This window comes from Charadrius vociferus, unplaced genomic scaffold, assembly GCF_000708025.1.
Source record: "Charadrius vociferus isolate BGI_N301 unplaced genomic scaffold, ASM70802v2 scaffold11, whole genome shotgun sequence".
NCBI classification, from domain to species: domain Eukaryota; kingdom Metazoa; phylum Chordata; class Aves; order Charadriiformes; family Charadriidae; genus Charadrius; species Charadrius vociferus.
In genome coordinates, this window is record NW_009646846.1 from 190,486 (window position 1) to 214,005 (window position 23,520).

General features: G+C 36.0%; 1 protein-coding gene across 1 annotated transcript in view; it reads right to left on the reverse strand.

The window, feature by feature from the left end:
* Positions 1 to 23,520, reverse strand: part of MYCBP2 (MYC binding protein 2, E3 ubiquitin protein ligase) — a 192,288-nt gene that overhangs the window by 120,804 nt on the left and 47,964 nt on the right. Inside the window, 4 exon segments of the mRNA XM_009894032.1 lie at positions 3,800 to 3,881; positions 4,344 to 4,463; positions 12,539 to 12,646; positions 22,006 to 22,107. Coding sequence (XP_009892334.1) covers positions 3,800 to 3,881; positions 4,344 to 4,463; positions 12,539 to 12,646; positions 22,006 to 22,107 — 412 coding nt within the window.

Here is a 23,520-nt window from a genome sequence, read left to right on the forward strand (position 1 = left end):
AGGTCAATCACAATAGACCAACCTCAACTATAAGGGAAGTAACCTGAGATCCCTTGGGAAAATGTAAGATTACTTAAAGAAAAGCAGCAGATATACATGCATCAGCTAACTCAGGATCCTGCAGAAGCTCCAAATGCACATTGGCTGTCCACACCAACCCTCTTCCGTCCTGAAGGATAAGCATTTCTTGAAGCAGATGTGCCCTTTGAAAATTCGTCCTGCATTAACCGTATGAACAATCGCTGTCCATGGTACTTTTCCAGCCAACAGCTGGCTGCCAGGTCCAGAAGATGTCGCTTGGGGCAGCTGACCGTGGTGCTGTAAATTCAGGTTCACCGTGGGCTGTGACTGTGTAATGGGTAAAAGGAAACCAGTAGTAACTTCTGTCGATGGCAGGCAGAGTTCGATAGTATGGAGTTAAGAAGCAAATGGAGATTTTTAGGTTTTATGGGTAACTGGAAGTTTGGTGAAAATGATGTAAATAAGACCTGCACTCCACCACTGAAGTAAAATAATCAGACAACACACCTAGAAACACAGTCCTATCAGAGATGATAGAATACCTTTTTTTTTTCCTAGAGATATTAATAGGATATAGTCTCTACGTTTTGTCTTCAAATAGAACATAGCTGACTGCCCACAGAATGTCTGCTCAGTTTTCTTCCATGTTATTGCTGAACCTTCGGAAGCAAAACCAATCACATCAGGATTGTCTTAGTTCAGTTGTTCCATTTCTGGAGCTTGACTGCCAGATCACGTGCTTGCTAACGTAGTGCTGAAGTCAGCAGTTTGGATAAGAAATGCAGGCAAATTTTGAACAATAAGAGAAATATCCTGGGGCTTTAAGTCCCAGCTTCTTGAGAGAAGCACCGGCAACAAACAGGCCTTTGCTTACCTGAATACAAGACATGCTATTTTTCACCAAGACTAGATACAGTAAAGCATTTCTTGCTTCCACTGGGTTTCTATCCACCAGCATCTAATTTGAGGAGAATATAAGCAGAGATTGACAAATCCTTCATGCAGTGGATAGTTCATCAACATCTGCCACTGTGGATTTTACAACAGAAAGCCTATGCAGACTAGTTTAATGGCTCCAGCATACTGATATGGAAAAAATGGTCTCCCAGCAACCAGATCACATGCATTTTTAAGTGGTCCGTCTGTGCATGGTTGAAGTCTTTGGTGGAGGAAAAAAAATAGCATCACCTTGTGCATGTTGCTTGTTCCTCCACACCATTTTAGTTCTATTAATGATATATTGAGAATCACATCGTCCTGTTCATCTGCTGTTTTGTTTGCTTGTATGCATTAAAAAAATATTCTGAAGTCCTTCTAGGGTATTTAATATGCCTCATTCCTACTGAAATAAGAGGAAGAATGTGGTGTTTACCATACTCTAATAGGGGAGTCCAGAATCCCCTTAATGAAGGAGTCTGACGTGTCTGGACAGGTGCATAGAACTCAAAATAGTTACGCATTTTCAAGACTTTTAAAAATATAGCTCATTACTAAACCTTTTACACTGCAAGACAGAAGTCTCTGAAAGAGTAAGACATCAATCACTGCCCAGGAACTTCCGTCATTGCTTCATCTGGCAATGAAGATGGTTCCCTCAGATGAAAATGAGAATTCCTGCGCTTTCCCTGACAGTTCTTGTTTTCATGGTCCCCCGTATTTAGATATACTAGCTAGGCTGCCTAAATATTACTTCCTTTTTTTTTTCCTCCCCTGTCTCTCTCCCAGAAACACAGTCGAGTATCAGTTCCTGGATTCAGAAGAGGATGGTCTTCCTGAGGTCAATACAGGCAATGTGACACACTGCATGACTGACATACCACTGACCTGGCTGGAGCTGGCCATCTGAGCACCACTGCATCCCAACTGAGGTGGAACTCTGCATAAGGATTCCCTGTTTCCTTCTCTGAATCCCTTACTGTGAGGACAGAGGAGAGATCTCTACTTAAAGCTGGAAAAAGAAGTACATCAATGAGGAAATTATCATTTGAATGAGGGTGCTAAACAGCAATATAGTACTATAGCCAGTTCTCATGCACAGGACATACTCCAAATTTCTTCAAGGTTTTTTCAGACACTCTCTAGGGTCTGTTGCAGAATGACACAAAGGTCAGTGCCAAGTCGCTTGTATCTCCTCAGCTTCTAGGCCTGGTAAAGCACTATCCTTTGGCACAGGATGTTTCGTGTCCTTTCCTAGGATCTCACTTGGAACTACATTTGTTCTCCATCCAGTTTCTGTCTAAGTAAGCAACAGATGTGGGGTTTATTGCCTGAAATACTGACAGATACAGCAGATAGCTCCGATGCCTTCGGAAAAGCCAAGTGATTTCAGCAACGTTGGAAATAGGAGTCAGTAAGTTACCAGTACAAATGCCACGGCTATTTGTACCTCTTCGGTCTTTAAGACAGAAACTGGCCTTATTCCAGTAGTGACTTGAATTGCCAGCTAAAGCAGTTGTAGCTTGGAACAAGTATCCAAGAATTTCCAGGAATGAAAAACAGAGTACTTATCTGTAATCAGGCTCTATCATAGGCAGAAACACAGACTGCATTCACCAGTCCAATGTAAACTGAGTAGGGGGAACACTTTAGAGACTACCATTAGACACAGCAGCCAATACAAAAGTAACACTTCGAGTAAAGTTTCTTTCTTCCTTCCCTCTCCCCTTTTTATTTAGTGAATCCAATGAAAGTGTTAAGAAGACGAACACCTCTCCAGAAACTTGACAAAAGAAATGATTTGGAAGTCTCCAAAGAAATTAGGAGGACAGATGTTCAGTAATTTTCATCTCACTGCTACAAGAGAAATGACAGAACTGAAGACAGGTCATGGATGGTCCACTCTGTATGCCTTTTATATAAGGATACTGAGCATTATCCTGGACATAAACAAAGCCTCAATGGTTCCTACTATTTAAAATCCCCTGTCTTATGTGTTATATGGTATCTGTACATGCCCAAAGAACATTATTACATTTCTTTTTATGGCAGGACACTGATTTTTTTACTTTAGCAAATAGATAAGACACTAAGGATGAAATACTAAGGGTGAGATTGAGCTGCACAATAAAGACACCTACATTTAATTATCTAGGCTCTCTCTGTAGTCGACGAAGATCAAGCCCATAAAGCTTACAGGGCTACTGAGCATACCTAAAGCAGATAAGTAGTGGACGGTTAGTCAAATAACTCTCCACACTCTGTTGACTTCTCTATTTCCATTGACCACAAAGAAAGCACTCTTGTGCTGACATCCAAATTAAGCATCAAAATAAGCTGAGACCCAAACTTAGTGACTTAATTTTGGAAACTAATAATAAAACAAAAAAAAAAAAAAAAGAGTTTTATCATAAGTGAACTACTGTCAATGGTGTAACAGAAGCAGGGTAATCTAGGTTTACAACACAATACTATTTGAATTATTGCATGTGTAGGATTTTACATAAATAATGATCTTTTAAGGAGATTTCAATGTCTTTCTCATATACGTAGGGAGTATTGAAGAGACAGAAGCATTTCAAACTCAATTATCAAAGCTTTGTTAGTAGTTATGCACAGAAGCCTTCATGTATTAAACAAGTTACTTGTACAGTACAGCAGTACTGTTACTGTATCTATATGCAGAGGGTGATGGAGAATAAGGGTAGAACAAGAGCTTATCAACTTTATTTGGACAATATTTGAGTTTTCACACTTGCTAGCTACAGAGAAACAGAAATTTTGCCACTTTTTATGCAGCAGTACAGCAATACACAACCACGTCCTTTAATTACCAGCTCACCTGGAATTAACATCACCGTGTCCAAGTTGCCCATGCTGCCCATATCCAAATGTGTAAACATCACCACTCTCCATCAAAACCACTGAAAAACAAACAAAATAAAATAATATTTTTCTGATATATGCACATGTCAACATGGTACTGCACCAGTGCTGGATAGGCTTTCTGAGCAGTGCAGCTAACGATCTCTACTGAAACACTAAGAGATCTATACCAGATTCCACAACCCATCACAGCTAGCATCTTGTCATCTATGCAAGGCTAGAGCTGTGCCATGCAGATGTTTTCAAATGACTTAAGAATTGTGTAAAAGCTCTGATGTAGCTCAATATATGATACTTGTAGTCCTTTCCACTGTTGAAGGACAGTGTAATAGGCTACAAAATGATACTGCAACCTTTTCAACCTTTAACACTCCCGCATACATCCTTATTGAAAATTAAACACAAAGCAGTAAACACACATATGACAACATTAAGAAATAAAAAATAAAATTCTTTGCTATAATTAACACTGACTTTTTTTTGTTTGTTTGTTTTTTTACCTGAATGGTGAAATCCACAACTGACTTGTACCGCTCTCAGTTCACAGTCAAAGCGGACAGCCCCTGGTGGATAGGTTGTGATTTTGCTGGCATCCTTCTCACCTCTTTCTCCACTTCCATCTACAAACAAAACTTATAATTATACCCCATGCCTTCTAAAAGACTTATATTAGACAAATGAATAGAACAAGAAGAGTAAATAACTACCCACCCCGCCATTTTTAAGGTAGGTATTGACAGGTATTGACAGAATAGTAAGAAAGACAGCTCAAAATACAGTATCAAAGTAGATGTGAAAGATGACAGAAACTCTACTTATAAACAACCTACTACAAAGTTACACACTGGAAAATATCACATCCTCTAAAGCAGAAACTTCCAAAGAGCAGACAAAAATGACCAGCAAAACAGGAAATTCAAACAACTTCAGAAGTTTTGCTTAATAACCATCACTTTCATTCTTCAATAAAATAGCATTATAAAGTAGACAGAAAGCACTGCAGTTAAACCCAACAGGCATAGCCTGGTCTATTTTTTTTCCAATTACTACTCATTAAAGATTTTACTTGACTCCAACTTGGCCACAAAGCCCTTGTTTTACACAACTAAAAATTAGTCATGCAGCTTATTTCTCACGATGCCAACATACCAACTACGAGCACATCTGTTTCCTGTCCGTTTACGATGCATTTTTAGACACTGTTTCTGTGATTTCTTTTAGTAAGCATGAGTGGCATTATTGGTTCCTAAAGTCAAACTGCTCTTGCATCAGATCAAAGCATGGAAGTGACAAATAAGTGTACTGTTTATAAACTTCTTGAAAGCCACTGACTTCTCCAGAAATCAGAATGTTTACAGCATCTAACAATTAAACTATCATTAAACTGTATGGTCACAGTGTAACAAAGGAAGGAAGTTTCATAATACTAGCAGGAAACCAAAAAGAATGACAGAGAAATAGACAACGTGCTCTTCACTATTAAAACACCTATACCTGCATAGAACGCAGGCAATGAAAGCTCTAAAAGAAAATGCATTTTCACAATGAAAAATTGTATATATGACTGCAGTCTCACTGTCTCTAGCATAGAGAAATGAGAGAAAATATATGCAGTGAAACATAACTGCACAAATGAGATTTCCATATTCTTTCTGTGATCATTCTGACCGATTACTTCTTTATAAACAAAATTGATACAAGGAAACAATTGCTGCTCAAAGCATTCAAGGTGTTCTTAATTTAGATTATATTTATAATTTCTACACTTTTTCCTGAATAATTATTAGCAGAAGTCTGAACTCTGAGACTTCATTATTCACTGTGTGCAGCATAGCACTGACAGACTTAGAAATCCTTTAGACTTAAAATATGCTGTTTTCATACATACTGCTTGAACTTTCTTTCCTTTTTATTGCATGGAAACTGCTGATAGAGTAAAGTCATTTCAGTACTTTTACTACAAATCAGTTTTAATAAATCTTACTGTTTTGGAAATAAAGCTTTTTTCTAGCGATGACCGAATACTGAAACTATATCAATCTCCATGTAGTTTGCATCTGCAAAGGAATATTACATGTAGGTATTAAGTAACGCTTTTGAAGAATTAGGTTTAATACCATAGGTAAAAATCCCTTTTAAAATGTGGGTGCCCTGCACCAAAAAGAATTACATTTGCCCTACGCATTGGCTATGTCTAAAATGAAGACACGGTAAAGGAATTGTCTGGCTCTAAAAATTGCCATGGGATTTTTGAGGTTTTTCCAACAGCATCAGTTGTGTACTATCAGACTATATGCACATTTGAAGAAACTTTTCTGAAGTCTGCAGCTTTTTTTTTTTTTGTATTAACAATAAAAGCAAATACAAAGAGACAGAACTACTATTTAACAACAAAACCCCCTGAAAATGCAGATATTTTTTTTTCTTCCTACTCATGTAATTCTGCCTTAACATTCTTCTAGTGTTTTAGTTAACAATTTGGTTATTTCTCAAATAGACGACCTTTGAACTTTTTATGCCTACTTTTGCACTAAATTCCACATGTCAAAGTAATCAAGAGACAGTTCAAAGGGCTAATATTGCCACCAGAATTATTTATTCAGCAAGCAGCCTACTTACTGCTTCCCTCTTTCATATAAGCTGTCTGGACAGGAGCAGAAAAAAAGCTAATTGTTCTGGAGGTCTACATGTGGTCCCTGTCTCCCCTCCTCCCTCAATCATTGATGACTGTAATAAAAAATGCAAGCTCTCCCACTGTGCAAATGCACTTGAACAGTCATCTGCCAGGAAGGTACATGTCCAGTAAGCGTGTGTCATGGCTGCGTGCGCTTCCTAGAATAAAATGAACTAGACTTACAGCAACCATGTCACCCAGGCACAGTTCATATTAACCAAATTTAGCAGAAGTTGCATTCTCACCCCGTAGCAGTGGCACATCAAATGATCTGCAGACACCTGAACATGTGAGGTATGTGTGTATTTCCTGCCTCATTGCAAAAAAACCCCACACTGCTCTTAAGTGCTTCAACAATTACTTACAAATAGTTGAGGAATGCTGTTTTCTCAAATGATAAATATGTGACACCGCCTTTAAATAAAGATGATCCTAGATATACTACCATTTTTTCCAAAGTTGCAAGACATACAGACAAGTACATTCACATGAAACAAATTGTGCAATTCATTATTCGAGAAATAGGTTTATTTTAAAGGAAAAAGTTTTACAGAGTTGGCATTTTCCTATTCCAAAGCTAACTTCTCAAAGACTTTAAGAATGCAGGAATGGAAGCAACTGACTGCCGTGCATATCTTTGCTTAAGTGTGAAAGTTGCAAACTGAAAACTGAACTCCTCTCAGCCTTCTTTGCATGGTTAGTAAAAGTCTCATGACTTTTCAATTGGCTGCATCTTCAGAACTTGATAAGCACTCTAAAATAGTTCATGTGCAGTAAATACAAAACCCTTGTAACTAAAAAAAGGTAAGATTCAGCTAGTTTTATTTAGGGAAAAAATGTCTTTTGACTACAATATACAAAACTAAATAGAATATCACTACTCGCCTTTAGGGCATACTTTTGGGCTATACTGTTTATCTGTATACTCCATTACATGGCCAATGCGTATCATAGTTTTCCAGCAGCACTGGCCAGGAGAACCAAGTTCTACAAGCTCTTACACTTAGAGATAAGGCTGGAAATAAACAGGGTCATCCCTTTTCCTTTCTGTACTTTCACAGAGTCAACATTTTTTTTTAGATATGTGAGTGAAAGGTGGATGCAGAAAGCTTATTAGCATGTGTCTCAAGGAACAATTTTAACTATGGAGATACACACTTGCTTTTCTTCAAACAATTGTGCATATATTCATTTCATTAGAAATAACATTAAAACAACTGTTCCTAAAGGGAAGCATAGAAAGAAAGAGTACTGAAGCAGAGGCTCTTCTGGTTGAATGAATGGAACCTTATAAGCAGAGCTTCACACTACCACTGAACAGAAACTCTGACTCTTCCATCTATCTGAGAGAGAAGAAAGCACCAAGGAAAAGCTTCAAAGTGGTTCCTGCTGTCAACACTGATGTGTGAGCTCCATGAACAACTTCACAATGATGGGTTTTCATCTTGGTTATCTTACACATCTGGGGGAAAGAAAGTGAGATAACTGGAAATACAACCAACCAACCCCATCCTCCCACCTCTCCATTTTCCTTAGAAAATTCTTAACTCCTGAAGACACTTTTTCACTCTGTGAAACATGCTCAAAAGTTCCCTTGGCTGATATCGCTACCACACACACACACAAAAAAAAGCAGCTTCTTTAGCTTCTTTTCAGGAACGACAGCAAGTGAAGTCATAACCTATAAACAAGAGTTCTGCTAGCAAAAAAACCCCTCAACATTGTTACAGAATGGCATATCGGACCCTTGGTCCAGACCTGAGGAAAAACATTTTGTTAGTGTTCCTCAACTGCAGTATTTCATTTCTCACTGACCATCTCTGGAGGAGGGATAAAGTGTTTCTAAAGATATTATATGTGTTTCTTCTGCTTTAATGCAATACAACTATACACAAAAAATTTTTAGAATAACTATCTCTTTATACCACGTCATTTGCCAAGAGATCTAACTCTAGACTCTGCAACAGAAGACAGAAATGAAGAAAGCTATGTTCAATGCTGTCTTCTTAAATGAGGTATTCAGCTTTAATTCACTAGTGGACAAAAAGGTATACATTTCCGAGTTACAAATTCTCCACAGATACCAAAAGGACCTTACAAAATGACAAAAGTAACTTTTCAAATCATTTAACAAGTGTAACTTCTGAGGTAAGTCATTCAAGTGGTGGGTTTATTTGAGAGACAAGGAAGCAGCAACAATTCCTGAACTCTAGAGAATGAATCAAAGCTCATATTGATGCTATACTTTAACTACTTATTCAATAGAGGGAATTTTTTCAGCAATTTCTTCCTCTATCAACTACTGCTGATCCTGCTTTGTTTGTGAAATGCAGTGGTTCACAAGTGTAAGTCCCCATTTGCTGTATATGACACAGAGTTATCCCACCCTCTTCAGAATTCCGGGCAACTTCATCTAATTAAATTTAACCCTCCAAAAAGAATTGCTGAATGATGGGGAAGAGAGGGGCTGGTATGAAAGATAAGGAAGTCTGAACAGAGAGACAGAACTCATGATAGCAAAAATAGTGTGTATAAATAAAGTCAAATTTGTTATTAATAATTATTATTAACAAATTAGTATATGCTGTCATAAGAAAATATGACAACAGCTGCTGATTATGTATGCTTGTGAGGTTTGACATACTCTCACATTCTTCAAGCCTCAAATTCCATGAAAGTCCCTGTCCAAAGCATCTCCTTATTGATGTCAGTGTGCAAAAACATAGTAAAGAAAAAGCAGCTCTGAAACAGTTCTGGTGCAACTTACATCTTCTTAAGCAAATAGCAAAAGTCTTAAGCAACATGTCTTCAGTTGTGTTTTAAACTCCTTTAGGAATACTTAGCACATGAAAACAAGACTATGAGACTATGGAAATGTCAATATGAAACATATGAAGACTCCAGTATCATTCACTTCTATAAGTCTTAGATGAAGATTTTCATTGTCAGCTGTCTTTCTACAATGAGTGCTTCAAACTACTTTACCTTTCAGACGGTATATTTTACAGTCAAAAAGTAAATTACAAGTACGTTTTCTTGAACATCTGATGCATTAGCATTTGCAAAATGGTTGATATACAGCTTGTTCCATCCATGCAGGTTCAGCTTCATCTAACCTTTGTTCTTTTGAGGCTATTTGGTTTCATACTATTTAGAACACTTTTTTTTTTAATTGGCACTACTCCCAAATACAGAAAAAAGGTGCCATTTTGCTTGCAGAACCTCAATTGACTCAAGGAGCTTACTTTGGTTTTAATTGCTACCCAGTTCATTTCTACCGTTGAGAAAATTCTACAGACTTCTGTTTACTTTTTTTACTCAGATCCCCAGTGGTGAAGTCCACAGGGATTGGAGATGCAGACTGGGAACTCACTACCTCGTTAAAGAATGAGGATGAAGCACAAAATCACTTTTCTTCTTAGTGTCAAAGCACTCCATGAATAACAAGAAGTTGGTACCTACTCCTTTCTATCTATACTTGTGATAGATACACACACACAGATCAGAAAGACTATGATTATGCTTAATATGCATGTTTTATAATAACAACGACCTTGATATGCAGACCCTATAAATGTGAAATGAGTAGATGACAATAGCAAGCTTTCCAGAAAAATGGGTATTCTGATGAAGTTGAAGGAGTTTTCAACTGGGCAATTCAACAGAAGAATTCCACAAGTGAAAAACATGTCGACATGATAATACATGCAAGTACATATCAAATATTCTATTTAAGTTAGGCGATAATTGTCAGCCCTGAAGAAGCTGTTCACATTTAAGTTTGTGTGTCATTATCAAGAGAAGTTCTGCAGCTGCAAAGAGAGAAGCAGGAACAGGTAATGGCAAATTTAGTGCTGGCCTCATCAGTACTACCAGTTGAAATAAATTTTCCTTCCCCAAAGGTCTGGAAGGTCTGGTTGGTGTGAAGAGTTACAAGACTACTTTAGCAGAAACCTCTGAAGTAGAAATGCCGGTTTGGAAAGCATCACATTCAATGGCAAACCAAAAGAACATGCTGATTTCGATGTTACAGTGTCCTTTTACTGTAGCAAACATCCCTGCCTCAGATTGATTATTGCTTTTACATTCTACACATAGTAAAAGAGGTATGCCTTTTAAGATGAGGTCTACCTCTTATCTTTTTCATGATTCCCACCTTCCCCATTACTTTGATAACAAACCACTTCACCAGTTTTCCTTTGTCCCTTGGAAGCTCTTCCACAACTTAAGGGGCATTTATAGTTTCTAGAAGAATTTAAGGTCATCTTTTTAGAAGCACTCTTCTGAGGCACAGAAGTGTCTCAAAGTTTACTTATTCAAAGATGTTTCAGTCTCCTTTATCTATTTAGCATGAGACACAAAGAACTAAAAGAAATGGAAAATTTCTTTGCATATAGCCTTCCTCAAGGAAAACGATCAGTTCTACAGAACATATGTGACAAAATCTTTCACCACAATGCAGACCTTTGCATTGTTCTTACAACTCCAAGCAGCAATACCAACCTCAAACTGACACTAATGAATCTCTTGTAAGGAGATACTTGAGCTTCAACTCCTAACACATGCCAAAAAAGTACAGATGTAGGCAGGATGAGCATACTCCTTTATGCACTTGCCTATGAGGTCACGGGCTTGCAAGTAGTACAAATAGCAATACTACCCAGCCCAAGAATACTGGTTGTCAGCAAACTGCCACTCAGATGACAGCATTTGGGTTCTGTATGTTTTGTCTTTCAGCATTCAGTCTCTCCCAGGGAGATTATGATAGGTTATTCTATTTAACCCATCAAGACTTAAAGCTCAGACGATGTGTTTTCCAAATAGACTGAATATATGTTATGCAAATACAAAGGATCAGATTCTGCTTTCACTTCCCTAAAATAAACTTGAGATGATTTCATGATCCAGTATGTTCATAAGTGGGTAGGCCTATCACCCACACACACTGAGATTATATCCCAAAAGGTTTCAAAATGTCATACAATTTGTTTGCATACATGCCAAATACTATCACTAATTTCCATTGATTCAACTGAAATGCCATTCTAACAATTCTTTTCATATTTAGCTATTCTTTAAAAAACAGCTGAAGTGTTCTGGGCGCTCGACATTTTAGGAGTTTCTACTTACTTTTATCAGGTCTGTAATCTACATTTTACGTATTTATCCTTTATATATAAATACACATGTACATAAACATCTAGATACAGATATATACAAACTACGACCAGATTTGATACAGCTGAACTTTGATATATTCAGTTGAAATTTTTGGTGATACACTGCTTCTTCCTAAAAAACAATAAATCACTTATATCTGAACAAATCACACATTTAGAAATTCAAGGCATAATGAATTGGCCTTCCAGACATACAAAAACGTAGAAAATATCAGACGCCTCCCTACTCACATTCTGCAAAAGAACGTTTAACTCAAGAACACTGCAGCATAAAACCTGTACTTTACTTTGCATTCTCCCCAGTCAAAGCTAGAAAAAAAGCGTTGTTTACATTATTTTTAATATTTCACTTCTAAGAAAAGTCTTGTTAAAATATAGCATACCTATGAAAAAATTTATGCTAGAATAACAAGCCTGAAACTGGTATGTTAAAGCAATCACCCCAGATATACAACACAAACATTCAAAAAAACAACACAAATGCAACGCAGCAGTCCGAGTCACTGAAAGATGCTCAGGTTTCCTACAGTAAAATTAAAGAACCTTAAGAATGAGACAGCATTAGAAATGAGAAGAGACACACAGAAAGACAATGCATATTTCATAAAAAAAAAAAAAGGAAAGAAAAACAAAGATGATGCAGACTACCAAACATTTACACTTTTTAAAAAAAGGTCAACATTTAAATGTGTTTTCTTTCTCCTCAGGTAACAAGATACTAACAAGAAGAAAGGTAGAGCCCGTTTTGTGCAGTTCTTTGAAAAGACAGATTCAGCGCATGGAGGAAGTGACTGGGAGGATGGGCTTATTTCCACCCTAGCCAATAAGGAAGACCAAATACCTTTGTGCTTGTCCCGTTTATGCTTTAGCTGTGCTGGATGGGGTCTGATTCTGGCTAGAGCCTGTTCTCGATGGTTCATAAAAATAGGACCGGGAAATACAAGGGGGCCTGAGGAGAAACATTGTGCACATGCATAGGAAAGCTCACAAAATGGAAACAGTGTGTTAAACAAAATTAAAATTAAAAGCAATGAAAAAAAAATATGAATAACTACATAATAATCCCGTTTTCCTAAATTCAAAAAGCCCTAAATAAAAGAAAGCTGCCATTTCTTGATAAGACCAAAATATTATGCAAAGAAGCAATAAATATCCCACAGTGACATTTTTACGTAACTTAAGTATACAACTGTACTCCAAGCAACAGAAATACAACAGACTCACACTGGAGTAAAATTTGATAGCAAATATCAATTACTGTCTCTAATAGTTAAAAATAATAATTATCATGCCTTACATCCTACAACATTACATACACTCATTTGGAACAACATCATCATATCAATGCTTAATTTAAAAACATAACTGTACAAGTGTTCATAATTATTTAAAACGCAGAGTTATCACTTCTAAAGAAAACAGCTATTGAAAAACACCTGTTCCATAAAGAAAATTACTCAAATATGTTTTTTCTTATCTACTTACTGATTTTGAAATGTATTAAGTTATTTTAAAACTATTTCCCATCTATGTAAAGGTCTCCAAGAGAAGATTTCTATTTGAAGAAAGCAACAATGTATGTATTTGAAATTTTCTCCAGACTACTTTCTCTTTTTAAAATCTAAACCAAAGCAGTGCTGTATTAAGTTTAATTGAGGCTGATTATATGTACATCATGGACCAGCAATCTGTTCCTTAAAACTGTTTTTTTTCATCTACTTAAAGGTTAAGCATACCACCAAGAATTTCTTTGGAGGCATCTCCTCCTTCCAGAAGTCTCACATCCAATGGAAACCATGAATCAGGAGCAGCTAATTCTGCCAAGTGCCACTCTTGCCATGCCACAAGTTCCCAGACCCAGTCCTTACATGGACTTTCAAAAAACCAACAAAACAAACAAACAAACCAAAACAAACAAACAAAAAACCTAGGAAAAAAACCAACACACACAACTGAAAAAAACCCCAACCAAAACAAACAAACAAAAAACCACACCAAACGATCCGAAATCAGACTTTGTGTCATGTTATTAACAGCTTATGTGAAACTCTGAAAAAAGTAGTCCTCCTCCTTCCCCAAAATCATTGATAGTCTATTTCCTTAGCTGAACTTTATTGACAAATCAATGTAGGCTAACTTTTCATAAATGCCCATTGTCTCAGGTTTCCTGCGGTCAGCTTTAGTCCATCAGTTCCTTCACTAATAGTAAATAGCATGGAAAGAAATTTAAGTGGAGGTTAGGCCAAATCTATGTAGCTTTAGAACCTTCAGATAAAAAAGCTTGTCTTCACACGAAGTTGTTCCCAAATTTTAGCATTAACTTAAAAAAAGAAAATAATGTTTTAAAAATCCACGACTGCCTATCATTGTGATTTATACCTATGTTAGCTAATATAATGGGAAAAAACCTCATTCATCATGTATGTTTCTACACACAGCATAGATTTTTTTTTTGTTTTGGTTCTACTGCATTTATCTGGACTCTTTATCCCAGAATAGCTCTCCTTGTTAATTAAGAACTCCTTCTGATGATCAAGTATATTTGTTTGCTTTTGCTTTACCTTCATCTTGCAGATTCTTCCTTTAGTTGTCTTGCTATTTCTCCAACTTTTCACAGTCTCCTCTCAATAGATACATTTTTTGTAAGGATTACCTTCTGCCAGGCCACTTGCTGTGTTTAATATCCTATTTCCCAGTGTTTAGGCTTACACAAAAAATTATACCATGCTGTCCCTCTGTTCAAGTTGCAAGGGACATACTGAAGAGTATACTGAGGCAGAGCAGGAAAAGGCAAGAAAGGAGGGAGAGACGAATGATAAGCAGGTTATGAAAGCTAAAAATGTTTGAAGGGCAAAAGGGGAAAGCTGGATGAAGAACAGGAGAAAAAATTGAAGAAAAAAAATTGAAGAAAAAAAATTGAAGAAAAAAATTGAAGAAAAAAATTGAAGAAAAAAATTGAAGAAAAGTAATGGGACTTGCTTATTGAGAAGTCCCATAACGAAATGAAAAGCCTGAGAAATAGAGAATGGACAAGATAATATGACGAAAGTGAAATGCAGATTAGAAAAGTTGCAAAAAGAGATGGAAGGACTACAAAGAGTGGTGCTTGAAGTATGTGGATCCAAGATATTCGTGGGTCATCAAACAGAAGATGTGATCTCTAGGTAACTTAAGCAAAAAATTCTTAAGTTCCAGAAAACACCTGCACAACAAACAGCCCAGGGGATGAGAAACAGCCCTGAAGGCAGCCTTTGGCATTTTAGCGCTAAGAGCAAAGATGGCAAAAAAAGAGAGAATTTCAGGAGGACGGAAGGAAGTGAAGTAAATCAGGGTGAGTAGAAGAACTACAGAAGATTTGGGAGACAGAGAATGTTTAGGAAGCACAAAAGGGCGTTGGCTCGCGTGGTAGCACATGGCTGCCTTTAGTTGCCAAGCCACTCATACTCTGCATTCCCACCTAGTATGTAAAAGAACTTGAATCCAAAATAAAGTTAAATGCAATATATCTCCATTTCATAATAATTTGTACCCAATCCATGTAACAGGATGTGGAAGTCTGTCATCCTCTTTGGCTTTTTATGCATGCTAAATCTGTAACGTGATCATAATATGATAGGAAATATCCACATTTTGATTACATTATGTTGCCTGCATGTTCAGTTATGGGCTGGAACAATGTAAAGTACCTCCTCTCGCTCCAAAATAACACCACAGGAAACAAAACACTAGAGAGCAGATACAGTCTGTATGAATTGTTCTCCTTACATCGGAGGTTGCCTGTACAAAAGGAGCAGTTTAGGTACTATGAATTATTCTGGTGAAACAATTCAGCCATGCATTAGACACTTCTTTAATTTTGTTTAAAAATGTCTACAGAGTATTATTTGAAAAACTCTTCTGGAGGCCTCTAATATAGATCTACATGGGGAATTACTCTTCTCAGTTATTTTAATAGCTCAAGTTACAGACATAAGCAAAGAAGAGTCACTGGTAGACTACAGCGCTGCTATTTTAATTCAGCTGCTATATGACGCAAAATGACATTCACTCTCTCCCTTTATTTTTTATAGAATGTTTTTTCACAGCTAAGCTGCGAGGTTAAATATCCCTAGCCTGAGAAATGTCAAGATTAGCTTTTCTTTCTTGATTCTGCAGGATCCAGGCCTTTCAAGATGGACTTTGGCCGTGAATTAAGAGCATAAACAAACAAAGCATTTATCCACAGAAATAATTCCACTTTCCAGCAAAATAGAATGCATCTATTAAATAATGCAGTGGACTACAGCAAAACATATCCAATTAATACAATTCTACATGCACTTACATGCTTTTGCATTTTGCTGGGCCATCTAAGCACTTAGACAGAACCCTCAAAGAGTTGACTATTCGATTTGAATTTATATTACACAATTTGATTTCTTCTAGTACCTTTCCCTAAACAAATGCTATTTGGCAAGCTGTGATTACGGAGGACTGAAATCAATGATCTCAAATGGTGACTTCTACCCCAGTGCACTGAATGTAGCAGGCTACCTGAAAAAAACAGTACACGACCACACAGTATAAATTAAGGTTGCCCAGGAGAAGTCCTAGGTTGGATGCCACTTTATGTTGTAAAACTCTATTTTTGGCATCTGGAATACTTGTAAGAGAAAAAACAGGCAGGTGTTGTTTTGGGGTTTAAAATACTAAAATATGGAGGCAAACCACTAATACTGAAAAAATAGTTATCTACTAGGTTAAACAGGTGGTAAATTCTGAAGAAAAATATTCCAGAAAATGAAAATGGGGACAAATGCTTAGTTTCACTTCCACTAAAAGTAGAAAACTTTATATTGAAATAATGTCCCACATCTATAGCCTTAAGGGAAACAAAACTTAATATTCGTATGAGGCAGGGATAATAGTTAAGGTGCATGCTCTTTAAAATTGTATTTTGCAGACTATGAGTAGCAATACATTATTATGGCAGAAATATTCACAGAGAATGTCCCTGTGCCATGCAGACAACTAAGGTTAATTGCAGTTTCCTTCTTTTGGTCAAAACAACGAAAATAAAAACAGGATACATGCCCCTCTGTGTTCTGAGAGCTCTTTTCTACTGACACTTAAATCCTCCAAATCAGATGTGGAAGAAAAATTATTAGGGCTTTTAATATGGGAAAAGGAGATGCAGGCTAACAGATACAAACATGCAGGGCAATTTGGGTGTGATAGAGAATGAGATGGAAGTAAGTTTTATGATAATGATAATTTTGACACTTTCTCTCTTCTGAATACTTGACTTTGTATATATTGTTAAATAAATGTGCAAGATTCATTTCTGTATATAAACACATAAGGTAAATCAAAACACTAAATATAAACCAGAACTGTTCTCATTGAGTCTACTGCAAATCTGAGTTCTAAAAGTATAACAGAAATATAAATATTTCTGCTTTAAAAATCACCTTGTTAACAATCACATTGTTCACAATAATCACCTCTTTCAGACAGAAATCACAAACTGAAGTACAACAACGTAATTTCACAGAACCATACCTGCTGGTCATTAAGGACAAAAACCTACAGCTTTCTCTTGAAAGCATTCTTAAAAAGAAAGTCATGTATGGATTTGATATTGTTTCAAGTAAAAAGAGGGGGCTCTTTTTGTTTTTTATTTGTTTAAAGAAATTTTGAAACAAATGTAACCTCCAGGTCCTCAAAGCATCAAAATAACTATTTAACTAAACTACAGAAAGAAGCTGCACTAGTATTTAATAAAAAATATTGCATTTTAATAAATAGTTCTGATGTACATTTAGGTATATGTTCAGCAATGAACAAAGAATAGTGTTCCTTACAAACTGATTCCAAGCCAGTAGTGGCTTGGGAAGATGTTAAACAGATTTATATGATACTCATCCTACCACAGTAAAACTAATTACTGAATCAGTTACACTTCAGAAAAATCAAAAATTGCCCCACTACAGGCAGCCTCAGATAATATTGTTTCAATACATGGCAGTTTTGACTAAAATTTCCTGTGGGTTTTTTTTGTTGTCCCAAGTAGAGTGAGACTGAAGGAAAATAATTTTCCCTTTCTGTAAGGGCACCTTTAGCTAAACCTTAGTTAATTACACACCAAATCTGTATCTCAGTAATGATAATCTAAAGGTTTTTACGTCATAGGCTGAGAAACAGAAATTGTGAAACACTAGTGAACCACAAGACCATTTATTATCATATTTTTTTAGCTTATTAGTTAAACATAGTTTGTTTAAAAAGCTATTTTCACATTCTCACAGCCTTCTGAAAAAAAATGGAATTCTGTTAAAGCAGTAAATTGAAAAATTTTACTACTTCTAAATTCTGTTACTTCAAATACCAATCTGAAAAAGTTGCAGGAATGACTTTCAAGATTAGCTCGCTCAGTAAACGGTAATCTTATTGTGCAATTAATGTAATGAACCTATGACCCAGGGATTTCTGTAGTCCATTAAGACATGATTTAATGCCCCCAAGACTAAGAAATTGGTGTTTGATAGGAAATGAAAAATAATCTAACCATGTTCTGAACATTCTAACATACAAAATTTCCTCATCACCACGGAAAAGAATAAAGTGCAGCTACCTCTACGCTCACTTCCCACCACTCCCATCAAGCTCTAAACCAGCTTGAAAAACAACAAACAGTTCTTCATATGGTACATCAGCTCCTTCACTTCTCACCAGAACTTGAGAGACAGTAAAAAGCTGAGAAACATCCATCAATAATTACGTTGGGAAACTATGATTTAGCATAGAAGCTGTGATGACTACAACTGGCTTTATTTTTCAAGAGGTCATACATCAGACTCAAAAATGTTGAATTGATTTTGAGCCCTCTTCACTGCTCTTGTGACAGCTGTTAAACTAGAAGAAGAAAAAAGCAGCTGAGTGAAGTAATTCTACCACTGTCACAGAAAAGAAGCAAAAATGGTCACCTGAACACACTGTACGTACTTGTTGCAGTGACAAGAGCAAAGAAATATAACCAATATTAAGAAAGTCTTAAGGTTTTTTTAAATAATAGATTTATTATCCCAAACTGAAACACTTTTTTTCCACTGTTTATTTTAAGAATCTAATTTGTCACTGAAGTAAAATTTCCTTAAGTGATGCAACACGAATAACCGGTTCTAAACATAAAAATTACTTCCTGGTTATACTTGCTATGATAGAATTGTAATCTTATCTGCTGTGACTATCATTTCAAGATTTAAAAAAACAAAACAGAGAAATCTTCAGTCTATGCAAGCACCTAAAATTTCTGAAGTTACTTACCACTCAGCATGTTACTGCTGAACAGCAGGTCCCTTACAACAGTAGTAGGCTACTTTAACTTGGAAGATGTTTGAGAGATGAGTTAACTGCTCTTGATTGAAAAGACAGTAATGTTTAACTAGAGCATTGGTAGTGTAGCTATTAATGACAACTACTTCTTCTCAGAATACTGAAATTCATACTTTATATGTGCAGAAATATGCAAATAAGGATGAGCATACTCATCATCTTCCACACAAGAGATCAGAACTGACCTCACGAAGAAGTTAAATGATTGCCATACCTGTAGACATAACCATCACTTTCTCCTTTAACTTCAGTGGACCACGGGAACATATTTTTAAATCAGAGGCCACTGTAACAGGACTAAATTTGGAGCTTCGGTAAAGAAGCACAAACAATTAGACCACTTAAAAACCTGCAGTGTGGAAACCAGTATACTACCGGTACTTGAGACATGTCTGTCCTCAATTTTATTCCTATTTCAACACATTCAGTAAGCATATGAGTGAGAGGTTTCTTTGTGATTTTTGGTTTGTTTTGTTTTGCTTGCTTGAGGAATGAAATATTCCTATATTTACTTTAAAAGCTTTCAGAGTCCTCTTGTTTATAAGACACTCAAGATCTACTGAAAATATTTGTATTGAATAAAGGTCACCAATCATAACTAAAGAGTCATTAGCAACATTCAATGATAGATTCTATTCTTGACTATCAAAAACTACACATGCTTTGTTTTTCACTGATCTAGTGTAAAAGAACAAAATCTACACATAAACACACTACAACCCAGAAATCATAATCCTGGCAAACAAAACAGCATGTACCTGAAGGAAAGACCCTAACGGAGCTAATCTGCCTTTTAACTGACTAAGCAATCTTTTTAGAGAAGTGAAAGATGGAAAACTTTCTTTGGATCTCTAAATAGCTTTTTCCTTAGCAAGGATTTGTCCAGTTACATATGCACAAATACCAGAACTTTTTGGGAAAACTAAGCAGTCTGCCTGTTCCTTTTAACATTAGCATAACTAAGTGTTTTGAGGCTGCAAAATATTTTGCACAGGAAAATGAAAATCTAGTGGATTACTGAAATGTTCTTGGTCTCTTTCAGGAAAAGAGCAACATCATAAGAATGGTGCTATTCTTTCCACCAACTCGCGGAGAACTGCAACATTTGGATGGAGAAGCCACAAAAATCCAACTTTCTCATCTGATTATGTAAATTGAGATTGATTATCAAATCACATTTTCACACCTGATTATGTAAATCAAGATCTCTAAGTAGTTGTGAAACGCTATTCCCAGCTTTATCACATAAGTTATCACATTTTTAGTTTATCACATTCTGAACTGAAACAGGAGACTAATCCCCAAATCTTCCAGCTAGAAATACCCACTACCTCCAATAGCCAAATAGGTATAGAATTTCAATGTTCTTTTGATACAGAATATAATACGGATGTGTGCAACATCATTTTAGCTACAGCTCCTATACACCTATCAAACCAACAGTAACAACACATTCCTGATATTGATCACCTGAGACTCTGTTAGATCCAAAACTTTCTCTCTCTCTCTCCCCACCCCGAGACATATGGCATACAAAAGTGATAAACTGCTCTGGTTCTACTTCTAAACACAGGAATGGAAGAAAATTGAAAGGTTTCTCTGCTGCTCTTTTTGGTTTTTTTTCCTCTCCAACTGAAATTTATCTCCCAGCTCTGTCATCATTACCTTCCTGGGGTGAACAGCAGCAGCTTTCAATAATATCCAGGCATTCAATGAGAATTTAAGAAAAAGCAATTGTTAGCTGTTCCTAATATTTGCCAGTAGCATGCAATGCAGCTCCAACATGACCTAGACAAAGGAAGAAAAAAGGCTTCCCCTCTCCACCTCACAGCTAAAATTAACCACAGAGTTAAAGAAAAATAAATATTTCATTCTTTTCTGCATGCACAGGAAACTGTAAGCTTTCTCTTCCTTGTTGCTCATTATTTCTGGTAAGATCAGTAATTTCTTACATGCAAGTGACATAAAACCACAATTTACCCCACAAGGTTCACTGGCATAGAGTCCAGAAACAAAGTATGATCACAATGCACATTTTGTATCTGAGTTAAAACAGTGTCTAATTCCTAAAAGGAGAATCAAAGTGGTATTTACTAACACAGCAGGAACTTGAAGAGCATAAAATTCCAATAAAGTTTTTCCTCTTCTCAACACACAATAATCTTACCAACCACATCATCATGCTTCACTAAAATATTATGTTTTATATCAGTCTAAATCTCTCAACTTTAACTATTTACCAGATCAAGACACTGAGGTATTTTAAAACAAGAGGAGTACTGAAAACCTATTAAAGTATGTATTGTTTGTGGGGAAAATCAACAATTCTTCCCAAGGTAGATAATACACAAGGCAAGAAAATTTTGAAGTGATAGTGTTTTGTTTTGGGTTTGTTTTTTTTTTAATTCAGTCAGCATATCAATTTTTTTCACTCTATTCAAATATAGAAAAGTTCATTTCATAAAACAAGACATTCTGCTTACTATTATACAATAGATATTCAATAGTTTATAATAATTAAGTAATTCATATTATAGGTAACTAGGGCTGGACAGGCTTGCAGTCATTTCAACTCTTCATATAAAAAGCATATAAATGCTTCATATAAAAATGTTTTAGAATCTACATTTTAAAAAACTACTATTCAACTAGGAAACAGCAAAAAATGAATATTAACTATATGAAAGTGATACAAAATGCTACTCTTCACCATTAAAATTCCGATTCTTATGAGTAGACTTTGTTAAACATACAGATTTTTCACAATTTTCCAAAAGCATGCTAAATTATATAAGCTAGGTATTTAGGTTCCGATTTTTGTTTGGTAACTGTATTGCCTCACTGGAGCAAAACTAATTAATTTCCATTCTTAGAAAACAGACTAAGAAGTTTGCTTAAAGTATTCAAGCCTCTCATCATAAGAAAGTCGCTTACCTCTTCCTTCTTCTAATCTATGTCTCCTATTTACACGTTGCCGCTTTTCTTCTTGCCGTAACTGAAGGTGTTCTTCAATATTAACTCCAGGAACAGGGACAGCTACATAGATTAAGAAAATAAAATATGTGAAACTATCTTTAAAATTGTTCTGATGGTAATAAAACCTAGAGGAATTTAAGTAAATGAGAACTGAAGCTTACTTATCCCCTGCTCTTTGCAGGGCTCTGACATACTATTTAGAAATAAAGAAAGGAGCTGAGTAAATTTGGAAGAGAGTTTTAGGCCTTATTTCTGAATTTCCCAAATTTCATGAATCTGCCACAATTCCAACATCACTGAATAGCATTTAGAACTTTCTTTCTATTAGACATACATATTTATATCTAAATTATGTGTTGTCATGGTTATCTCAATTTTTTCCTAAAAGTGTTTCAGAAAGGATTATTATTAAAACAAGCATCATATTGCTTACATATTAAAAGTGTTTAAAGTAGATGAGATATTTTTTAGTTTAAGAATGCTTGACCACTATATGCCGTGTGCTTACTAAGAAGGAGATTACTTTTAATACACGTATATATCTGTATGTAGATCTGACTTATTTACCAAGCTAGCTAATTTAATAAGGATTTGAAACAAACCTTAAAGCACTTTTTTTAAACAGAAAACATGACTTGAATGAATGCCACAGTAAAACTACTATAATCACAACATTTTCCCAATGCTTCTTCAGCAAAACTGCAACGGTGTAAGAAAACATACTTTGCCTCCAATATCAAACAAAAACTCCACCTGGAAGCACTGTCACTTTTCTCTAGACAAGTGTGGTCAATCAGTTCAACACCCTCACCTCAAACTATGTCAAGCCCACCACGGGACCAAGAGCTGTGGTCTATCCTGCTAGGAGAGGAGTTAGCAAAGCAGAGATTAGCGCAAAAACCGTAACTCCTCCCTGGTCATGCATGAGAACAGAGCTGTGAAGCAGAGCTGCTATTGCCACATTCACCATCAGTATAAACCTACTTCTGTGATAGCCATATATAAACAAATGCCATTTAGAAATATCTGAATGAAAGTATCAGGACTGCACAGTGAGGTTATTTGGGGTTCTTAGCGTTAACTTATCAAGAGAACCACTTCTAGTTTCTATTTAACTTTTGCTTGGGGAAAAAGAAATCCCACAGTCGAAGTACAGCATATAGTTTTCTGTTATTGCTATTCCCCCCCCCCCGATAAACTGGTGAGATGTATAAATATTTAAAGTCATGCATCTGATTATTTTATGGTCCATTCCTATACCAGATACTATATCCATATATCCATGCAGGATTAAGGGCTCTACATAAATCTAAACATTAAGGAAGGAAAGTCTGATCTCCAAAAACGTATAATTGCCCAGCTGTAAGAACAGAGAATACAATATTAAAAATGCTGTGATAACAGATCTTACAAGGCAAGATCCCAAACTGTATTTTCCAATGATCATACAAGTTGGTGTTTTTTTATGCTTAG